General features: G+C 41.0%; 1 protein-coding gene across 1 annotated transcript in view; it reads right to left on the reverse strand.

The window, feature by feature from the left end:
* TRAPPC9 (trafficking protein particle complex 9) overlaps positions 1–10,520 on the reverse strand; it is a gene marked incomplete at its 3' end in the record, with an annotated part of 59,239 nt that extends 48,719 nt beyond the window's left edge. The window contains exons 1-2 of the mRNA XM_009069753.1: positions 9,937–10,520; positions 457–602 (exon numbers count right to left, since the gene is read on the reverse strand). Coding sequence (XP_009068001.1) covers positions 457–602; positions 9,937–10,520 — 730 coding nt within the window. The remainder of the gene's footprint in view (positions 1–456; positions 603–9,936) is intronic.
* Positions 10,521–11,302: the final 782 nt, after the last annotated feature.

Raw genomic sequence — 11,302 nt, forward strand, 5'->3', positions numbered from 1 at the left:
AGGGGAAAAAATGTAAGGCCTAGGACCTAATGTGAAAGGAATTTATGCCAAAGAAGTTAAACATTTGTGGCTTTGGTAGATGAAAAGGGGAAAATCTTTTCCTAACAGTCCACAGCAGACACCCCTGGGAAATATTTTTAACACACCTGTTGAGTTCACTGAAAAAACTAAACACATCCCAAAGAATCATTAAGCAGACAGACAAAGGGTTTTTTAAGCAGACACTTTACTACAATAACACATTTCATGCTGCAGGTTTTCTTTAACACATTTCCTTCTCACACCTTATAAACCAATTTTTATTTCAACCTAATTCTGAGTCACACCTGCTATTCAGATTTTGGTCACCAAAATCATTCCTACTTTGAAAAATATCTGAGGGAAGTTATAGAAGATAGTTTGATTTACTTGTGTTTAAGACTGATTAATGGGTTCACCAGCACCACTGAATCCTACCTCCAAGCCACAGAAAGTCGTTGACAGAGCGCAGGAGTTCCACTGCCATGTGATAATGCACCAAGGAATCTTGCAGCATTCCAGCTTGTAAGCACAGGTCACCCACATGTTTCCTCATCCGGCCCTGACAGCGCTTCTTGTAGTGTCTGCAAAGTGAAAGGTGCAGCTCAGTTACTGCAGGAAATGCTTATGAGGTAATAAACATCCAAACTCGTTCCTCCTTAATAGTAGATCCCGATTAATTGACTCTGTCTCTGAGCAAATAGCTAGTATGACTGCTGACCAGCAATACATGCAAAAGGACCCACAATTTGAGCATGTATTGGGGAAAAGCACTGCATGTGTATTTTGGCTACACAGCATTAGAGTCAGAAAGTTAATGACTGCACTTCAGAGCACTTTGATAGCCTAGTCACAACTGAAATAACAGAATCATCCAATTGCCTGGGTTGGATGGGACCTCAGAGATCATCTGGTCCAACATTTCATAGGAAAGGGAGCCAGGATGAGATTACTCAACACTCTCTCCAGTTGTACCCTGAAAACCTCCAAAGCAGGTTCTTGCAGACCACGATGAGTATTTAGCTGCCTTTCCACATCTGATATGCTGCTTTTTTGCTTTCAAGTACACCCACAAGCACATTGTTAAGCCAGGGCAGTCTCTTGTTCTGCCTTTCTCCTTTCCCTCAGTAGGGAATGGAATATTCTGGTGCTTCCAGGAATGTGTTCTTGAATAAAACTCCCAACACTCATGAGCTCCTCTGCGCTCCATGGATGCTTCCCATGGAATCCCACACATTTCAGCTCTGAATTTTTTATTGAAGATGACTCTCCTAAAATCCTGCTCTGACCCACTGCTCTTCTCTGGTGGGACCACCAGCCTGGTCCCTCTCCACACACAGCCCACAGGTGTCAGCAGCCCAGAACTCCCCTTAGGCACCCTCAGGTCTCACAAGGCTCTCCCTGCTCTCAGCACCTTCTTTTAAAAAGAAGAGTGAAACACCACAATCACTTCAGGCAAGAACTGAAGTTTCACTTCTTACTCCTCTTTTTTTTACCTACTGAAATAAATGGTGAAGTTCTTTCCTTTCCCAAACAATATGAATAGCCAAGGCCAAAGAAGTCCTAATGAAAACACTGAACAGACACTTTGGAACAACTGAAAACACAACTTGGGCACAAATCTGTTTGATAAAGGCACTAAACTTACTAATTTTTTATAAGTTCTAGCTAAAGAAATCATAGAATCAACTGGGTTGGGAAAGACCTCCAAGATCATCAAGTCCAACCCTGGTTGGACCGTGGTCACTAGACCATGGCACTAAGTGCCACATCTAGGCTTATCTCAAAATTCCCAGGGATGGTGAATCCACCACCTCCCTGGGCAGCACATTCCAATGCCTGATCACTTTCTCCATAAAAAATTTCCTCCTAATACCTAACCTAAACCTCCCCCGGCAGAGCTTGAGTCTGTGCTTGATCATCTGTTGGGACTCGATGATCTGTAAGGTCCATTCCAACCCTTAAATTCTATGATTCTATGAAGCATGGAATGAAATGAGGTTTGGGGCAGTGGAGGCTTTTTTCCAGCCAAGAACTTCCCAGAGGACCTAGAGATGAATCAAAACATGTGACTGAAATAATCTCCATAGCACATCTGAACAGACTCTTCACAAAGTCTGTAATGTAGAAATAAAAAAGGGGGGACAGAACATATGAAGTGTAAGGGTAGGAATAAGGATATTAATTTATTTCATTTGAGTTTTAGGCTTAAAACACTAGGAGAAATGGTAATAAAAAACCAATTACACGGTATTGGTTTATTGGCTTTCAAGGCTCTTCTTCTGGTTTGGGTTGTTTACACCACAGAGAAGCATCTCTTCAGCCACCAAATAACATCTTATTCCTTGGAGCTGGTTTGAAAAAAAAACAATAGTTCTTCAAAGAGATGAACAGAAAGTAACTGATTTGTATGGATGGAGGACATAAACTTGAAAAGAGAAGATATATGGCAGCACATACAATGTCCTTATAAAAACTAAATAGAAAAGCAGTTGGAACCAGTGTTACTGCTACAAGAAAAACTGACAGCTATAAAAGGAGACAAGAAGTGTCTTCTATTGTTCCTCTCCATCTAAAGAGTTACAAATAACTCCTATATAAATGTTCCCACTTTTCTGATCTATCACATCATAGTCACAATTGATGTGAAGATGTTGACATTAAATGAAGCTCAATACAACTGTTGTTCCTTATCTTTCAGATGTGTCAAGAAATTGCAATATTTCTCTTTTATTTTTTCAACAAACGTGTACTCTATAGCTCTTTTTAAGGAAAAAAAATGCAAGAAAAGTCAAAGTAAAAACTAAAGCTGCTCTGTATAAACTATGGAAAGGCATCAAATCTCACTAAGATTTCAGTCTGAGCTTTGGGTTATAGAGAAATACCTCGGTCAAAAAGTTACTTCACAATCTTCACTCAGTACTGTACAGGACAGCATAAACTGGTTACAATCAGCTTTTCCTAATCTCTGCATTCCAGAATGAAAATGAGATTATAAATGTTACATTGCCTTTAACTTTTTACATAAATAGTGGAATTGGAGAATCATAGAATCAATCTGGTTGGAAGAGACCTCCAAGATCATCAAGTCCAACCCTACCATGGTCACTAGACCATGGCACTAAGTGCCACATCCAGTCTCAGCTTGAAAACCTCCAGGGATGGGGAATCTACCACCTCCCTGGGCAGCACATTCCAATGTCTGATCACTCCCTCTGTAAAAAATCTCTTCCTAATATCCAACCTAAGCCTCCCCTGGCAGAGCTTGAGTCTGTGCCCTCTTGTCCTGCTGCTGGTTGCCTGGGAGAAGAGACCAACCCCCACCTGACTCCAACCTCCTGTCAGGGAGTTGCAGAGGGTGAGAAGGTCTCCCCTGAGCCTCCTCTTCTCCAGGCTCAACACCCCCAGCTCCCTCAGCCTCTCCTCATGGCACTTGTGCTCCAGTCCTTTCACCAGCCTCATTGCTCTTCTCTGCACCTGCTCCAGCACCTCAATGTCCCTCCTGACCTGAGGGGCCCAGAACTGCACACAGCACTCAAGGTGTGGCCTCACCAGTGCCGAGTCCAGGGGCAGAATCACCTCCCTGGTCCTGCTGACCACATGGTTTCCTTCCACAGCAATAATTCCTTTCAAAGATGCCAAGGTTCCCAGTTCCTTGTCTCTACACTTTCAAGTAAGCTCTATGTATATGGACAAATGAAATTTCTTATTCTCTCAAAAATGCAGTTTATAATCATTTTCCCAGATTGCAAATTATTAATTTCATACACATGAGTCTCACAGCAAAGGCAAAGTGATGGTGCCTGACTCCAGGATCAGAAGCTGATCCCGGAATGGTTTTGATCACATTGCCTCACCCACAGCTCTCCCTAACCTAATTCTGCTGCTGATTTATGCACATGTCAATATATGTGAAGTTTGAAGATGTTTATTCACCCAGACATCAATAAACATTGCTCATATAAAACACTGTTCTTTCAGAAACTCTTCTTATTTATAAACAAACAGGGAATTTATTCCTAGGGATGAAGAAATTTGCTATTAGTTATTCAAAGACTGAATTCATTCCTCCTATTTTTAGGCTCCTCAAGGTGGTGTCATGACAGGATCAATCTCCTACAGTGCCTGCAGGTCTTATATAAATATTCTCTCAGTAACAGTAAGTTTGCACCAAACCTACAACCCATGTCTTAATTTAGCACTCACAATCGTATAATGTACTCGCAAAAGGACAACTAATTCAGGTTTTGGGTTTCTTTTCTCCAATTACTGCAAGTATGTCCAAAAAGACAAAAGGCAAAGATTCCAGTAAAATGAAACCTGCTTCCACTGACAGCAAAACTTCATCTACTTCATGTTTGGGAAGTCTCCTTCAGAAAAAAAAATCCAGTATCTACAACATCAGAGCGTTAAAAGCGTGTCTAAGCGACTGATGGTGTTTTCAGTGCATGCTGGGGTGCAAATTTAATGGGAAAAAAAATGATTACTCATTTTAATACCTTGCTGGCTTTGCTTCACAGCTTTCCCTCAAGAACCTGGTCACAAAGCTGCAAGTGAAAAGCTTAGAGAGATCATCTCTCTAACTTATGTTTTATTCAAATACTGCTTAAATATTTTGGCTCTCTTATGCTTAATCCTTATCTATCTGAGGACAGGAAGTCCATGAAAATTAACAACTGCTTCTAGGGTAAGATGACAACCTTTTCCTAGGCCAGTTCCTCACAGCTCCCTACTGCCAAGAGCTCCTTCTATTTATTTTTCCTTTAAAAGCTCAATTAAGACACTAAATTCCAAAGACATACTCAAGTCTCACCCAAAGATTCACCACAAACCCCTTTCTGAGTGTGATGCACTCACAAATATCAAGGAAGGCAGTGCCACATAATGCAAGATCAGCTCCTCTTCAGAAATTCTTCACCACTTGTACACATAGATGACTATAAAATTAGTTTAAGATCTTACTCTCTAAAGTTAGTTGTTCAATTTGCTACCAAACACACTCTTTATATTCAGGATAATAACCACAATCATGAGCATCAGTGACCACTATTGCTACTTCAAACTGGAGGACAATAAATCTGTTCCAGGAGCTACAAAGCACTATTTGATTTCCATTTCTGCCTCCTTTGTCCTATAGTATGTATATACACTTTACTCCATCCCCAGTTCTTTTCTAGGATCCCAGGATAACTCTATGGGAAAATTCAGTGACACAGTATTATATTACAAGACAGAATTTATTTTCACTACAAACCATCCAGCAACAGGTTTGAAGGAGTTCCCGGATTCTCAAATTTGGCTAAATTTAAGAACAAGAAACATGCAAAATGAATTTTCAAAAGTATATTCATGCAAAATGCTTCAACAAAAATTTCCATCAAATTCTACCAATTCCAACCAGCATGCAGAGCTACAGATATCACCAATCATAACATTATCCAGACTTAAAAGACACAGCTAAGGCATTGGATTGACTGCCAGAACTTTGGGATTTGGAAACCAAACACAGGCAGCAACAGCTTCATGGCTTTGGAGTTTAAAAAACAAAGCAAATTCCAGAGGCCAACAGCCACCTAAGCAAACTATGTGTGCCCTACAAAAAAACTCAGCATTGCTACCAAATAGAATTGCCAAACGCGCCAAAAGGGATCAGCTGCAGTGCTGAGGCTCCAGGCAGCAACTATTTTTGTGTGTACTAGAAAGTAAATATACAAAGCAACACTAAGATAGGCAATGAAGGCGAAGTGGAGAGGCAGGACATGGAAGAAAGCTAACTATTTCAAAGTATACACAATCACAGCCTACCTTTTTAGACCCAACAACAAACTCACAGGGCAGTATGAGAGAAGAGGGGGGAAAAAAAACACAAAGGAACAAAACAAAAATTAGAAAGACAGAGAACAGAAAGGAAATTAACAGCCACATACACATACTGTGATCATCAGCTTTGATACAACAGTGAATGAATCCCATCTACAACACCTTGTAGAGAAAGAGACAGCTATGAACAGCCCTAAGTCCTCCTCGCTCCGTGGAACTGAATGGTGCCTCATTTAGAAGGGAAAGAACCTGAGACACAAACTGATGTGACAACATCACAGTGAGCTTATCCAAGTAGATTTATAATCATAGATGAGTATGGGTTCTTTTTAGCTGGAAACAGAAATAGAAAACTTTTTAAAATGAGATTTCTGGTATTTCTGGCATGTATGTTTCCTCGTTTTCTGTTTGCAGAACCTTCCTATCACCATGGGAATTTTTCCAGTGTTTTCCACCAATGTCTTAACCTCTACAAATAACTATCAAGTGCAACTGATTTCAGAAACTTCTATTATCCTCAACGGCCCAGTGACTACAAAAATATCTTCCCAATTTACAGCTAAAGAAACAGTATGAAAAATCAACAGATTTAGCCAAGATCAGCTCCTGGCTGAGTGCTCTGAGAATGAAACAAAGCAAGATCACACTCCCAGCCCTACAACTTCTGTTTAACAGGACAAGCTTCAAAACTTTTCAGGACTTAACCTCACTGTTTTTCATACATGAAATTTTCTACCAGCCAAAACAATTCTTCCACACACATAATACAGTGAGTTTGTGTATATTGTCACCTCAGTACAAGTTCTGGGAATGTTGTCTCTTCTGCTCCTTACACCGGCAAGTTGCAGAAGACAGAGATCATCCTCACTTTTTCCAATATTATCTTATTTGGAATACAGCATAATATGCATCTTCCTAACTTATGAACTCTACATCTTAAAAGAAGCCAATCATGTTGCAATTAATATGCAAAAAAGTTACTTCTAGTCTTACTAACTGGGTGAGAGAGAGAGATCAGGTATGTGTATACAGTCCTGACCACCTCCTAAGTATTGACCTCCCTGTTTCACAGTCTTATAAGATACTAGAAAATAATTGAGTAGGTTAATTAGTCTTCAAATCATATGATCAGAATTACCATGACCCCTGTAACTTCTTACCATATTTTCACTCAATGTATCAACCCAGTTCATTAGCTCCGGGTTACAGCTGCTCACCTTTAATTAGCAGTTGCCACTCACTGAAATGTAACTTCAATGTAGAAGTTAGAGGAAAAGAGATGCTTATTTAGCCTAAGAAGACATCTGCAACTACAGCACCAGAGACACACACACTGTTATAAGCACATACAACTTATCTTCCAACTCTGTGATACAGAGTATCTCTGCTTTTAACTAATTGGTTGCACACTGACTGGGAGGTCAGGATACAATATATGTATTAAGAAAAAAAAATGGACAGAAGGTATATAAAAAAGAGCAAGGGGATATTTTTTCCTTTAACCCTTTAGAAATTTCCACCTATTCTAGAAAAAGCTGTTTCACTTGCCTCAGAATCTCAGTAACAGCTTTTTTTTTTATTTCATTCATTATGTTGACAGACTCAAAACCAACAGAATAGCAAAATGTTCTTCTACCAGATGTTCTCATACCCTCCCTGTGCATTCAGACAACCTATACCCCTCCTGAGCAGAATTATACATCTTATCTTGCAAAACCAGAAACTGGCCTCCATTGAAGAAGGTCCATCCTAGCTCTGTAGCTCCCTGGAATGTGTAATGCAATGCATTCCCTAAGTTAGGGAATCTGTCACTGTGAAGAGAACAGGCTCAAATTAAATCCTGGTATTGCAACCCAAGGAATGAAATGTAAGCAATAAAAAACTCCCAAGGAATAACATTATATATACCACCAGTTCACATCCAAAGACTCAGGCTTGAAAGCCTAAGTTAGTTTAATAAACTGATGGTAGTTCAACCCTATTCCATGGACCTGAGCTTCAGAGAACACAGAGATGCATCAGGATACATGAAAAGTGCCAAAAAAGGTTCCTGTGCAGAGAAACTGTATTTTCATTCAGCTTTCTTATGTTACTCAAGTATAAATTCTAAGTTTTAAAACAATCAGAAGTACTAACTCCACAGCAAAATAAAGCTGAAGAACTTTCTTACCACTGAACTGAAAGAGGGATGACTGGAATATTTAACACCTTTCCTCTGAGAGTTCAGTGCAGCAAACATTTCGAGTACATCCATTGATCAAGACTTACTGAAAAACTGTTTGGTATTCAAACCTCCTAGCAAGGGTGCGTGCAGAGCTCTGGATAAACTCATGTGTGTGCACACCCAGGGTCACACAACTTCCATTCTGCAAAGAACTGGAGCATCACACTAAATCTGTTTGAACTCCTCAGGGCAACAGCATAAAACATCTCCGTGGATATGTGTGGACACACACACTGCTGGTCCTTGAGCTCCTCACCAGCTCTGAACTTCACAAGAAGTATTTAGCCACTAGATACACTGCAGCCACTGCTCATAAATCAGTTGCTTACCTAACAAACTGACTTTCAAAGTACAACTTGGAAGACACAATTGAACAGTGTAATTCATTCTGCTTTGGAGACTCTTGGCCAAAACTCAGTTTTTTTAGCTAATTGGAACAGGAAATTGTGATCACATTCAATCAAAATTCATTAAAACTGAGTAATTAAAGCCAAGATTCTAAAAGGGCCCATCTAATCTACAAAAGTTCAGTGCTCATCTACAAAAAAGCAGTAACATAATAACTTTTATTGATAATGAAAAATGAATAGTGCAGGGATGAACCAGAACACTTGAAAGAACTGCTCAAGTACAGAAGTTGGACTTGGACAGATCCCTGTGGGTCCCTTCCAGCTCTGTATAGTCTATGGTTCTATGTAAGGAACAACACTGGGTTGCATGTCAGAGCCAGTTCAGCTGGTCACCAAAGAGGAGCAGGAGCAGGGCAGAAAGGTACTGGTGCTCCATCAAGCAACCAGAGACAATTTAATGGAGGGCTTCAAGCTAATTAGAAACTTGGAATACATTCTTCTAGTAGGTCACATTCTAATCTAGAGATAGCTAAGACTAACTATGCAGGCAGAGCTGATGGATGTGATCCAGAGGCTCCACAAACCTGCCTGGACAGCTCTGGACAGCCCTGCCTGGATTCCTCCAAGCTTTTACACACTGTACTAACCACTGCTGGCATCCCTCACAGTACAGGACAGATGTGGAAGATACAGCTCCCATGCACACTGTGTATTTTGATAGGCCTTCCACACCTCTGTCTTTCCCAGAACAACAGGTGGTTGCTTCTATCCTTTGGATTTGACTGCAAACACCAAAGTCAAACAGATTTTGCACCTGTGTGTAGCTAGCAAACCAGAATTACTAATCCCTTGCACAAGAGCTATGTAACACACATCTGAGAGCGGAGCATGCAAATGAAGAGGAAGACAAGACATGAGGGGGAAAAAAAACCAAACCAAACCAACCAAAAAACTGTAACATACACAAAACTGAAGAGAACAGTTGTAGCAAACAGGTAGCAAACCATGACAGGTCCAAAATAAGAAATAATTAAATCACAAAGAAAAAGACAAGGAAATATGCTGGACTTAGGCACCAAAATAAACAGCCACTGTTTCTCAGGACGAAAAAGTAGACAGAGGCTTAGGGGAAAAAATACAATACGTAGAATTAGTCAAATACTACTCAACATAATGTAAAATTATTTCATTGATGTTAATTGCAATTTTTTGTTAATACTGTGTATCTATAAACCACTGGAAGCCTTCCAGCAGAAAGTCTCATTACAGCAGAATCTGTCAAACCTGTGGCTTTTTCCTTCTGATTAGCCCCATAAACTAAATATAAACAAGCTCAAAACATCAAATACGGTGAGACTAGAAATTAAATTCTCCTAAACTACAGCAGACAGACAGTAAGATCAGGGCATGACCTCTGTGGTAACAAGGTATGCTTTGTCCTTTCTAATAGGCTTATCCTAAAGGCAGACAAGTGCCACAAGTGCTTTTTTCAAGAGCTGTGAGCTGACAAAAGCAGCTGCTTACCTACTGTCGGTGTCCAGACCTACAAAATCCTTCTTCTCAAAGGGGACACAGAGGAGAGGGATCTTGTCTCCAGACTTGTCCGTGGCTCTGTCAAGACGCTTCGACTCCAGCACTATGAAGAGGGACTCGATAAAATCTTCTATTCTCTTCTCCACAGTTTCACACTCATCATAACTGGGGTAAAACGCCACATCCGTGCGCGGCTGCTCCGCAATCTCTCCCTGAAGCCCGAAGACAAACAAGCGGGAATCGTAGAGAGTAGAACCATACATTTCCTTCTGCAGGTGGAATTTCTCGAAGGTCTGAGGCCATTCCTTAGCAGAAGAACAGTCTGTAATGGTGATCAGCCCCACCACTTTGCGGTGTGTCTGGAAGTCTCCCCACTCGTTGTTCTCCGGGGGATAATGGTGCCTGTATCGGATGTACAGCACACGCTGCGAGTCGCGCACGTTCACTTGGCTCACGGCCGAGATTCGCTTGTAGATCCTGAAGAAACTCTCTTCAGGGACAATGCCAATGGGCTGAACCACGACCAGGAGGGTCTGATGATCCTCAGCACACTGCATGTAGTCAGGAACACTCATTTTGCCAACTGCAGGCTAGCAAAAAGAAAAATGCAGATTATTTTTTAGCACTCACAAGTACACGGGGTTTGCTGAATCAAACCAGGGCTTTGATGCTAAACATCAAATGCTTCTGCATCCCAAATATATGTGCTCCAATACTAACATTTGCTTCATTATTTTACTGTATCTTCAGCCATGCACCCTACTGACAATGTTACACAGGAGTGGTCTTAGTCACCTATCAAACAAAACCTGTAAATTAGGTTCTTCCAACTGAACCTCATTCCCTGTGCAGCTACAGGAATCACCACACACGTGGGGCAGCAGAGTCTCTGACACAGCCAAACAGCAAAAGCACCAGCTCAGAAGAGACATCCTGTCAGATTCAGGTTCTCCAGTACTGTTTTCTTGGGGAAATATGGAAAATTGTGTGGGGTGAGACATAAACAGGCACTAAATTGGGATGACCCAACTTCACACAGCTGTCAGTGCTCACACATGGCCAGGCAGAGGAAAATCAAGACAGGAACACTTATTTTTGAGAAAAAGCAAAGCCTCAAAACACATGCATGTAAGGACCAGGCAGTGTTTTCTGGTTTTATATTTCACTATTTAGAATTTCTTCTCCCCTGAGCTCTCCAAAACTGATTACTGCACTGCAGCTGGGTCTTAAAATTTAGACCAGCATCACTGAGCCCTCACATCCCAGAGACCTCCTGGACCACACAGACCCCTTGGTGGATTTCAGCACTCCCTGAGAGGTACACACCACCAAAACCCACAAACCAACCCAACAAACC

Source organism: Acanthisitta chloris, unplaced genomic scaffold (genome assembly GCF_000695815.1).
Source record: "Acanthisitta chloris isolate BGI_N310 unplaced genomic scaffold, ASM69581v1 scaffold11522, whole genome shotgun sequence".
Taxonomy (NCBI): domain Eukaryota; kingdom Metazoa; phylum Chordata; class Aves; order Passeriformes; family Acanthisittidae; genus Acanthisitta; species Acanthisitta chloris.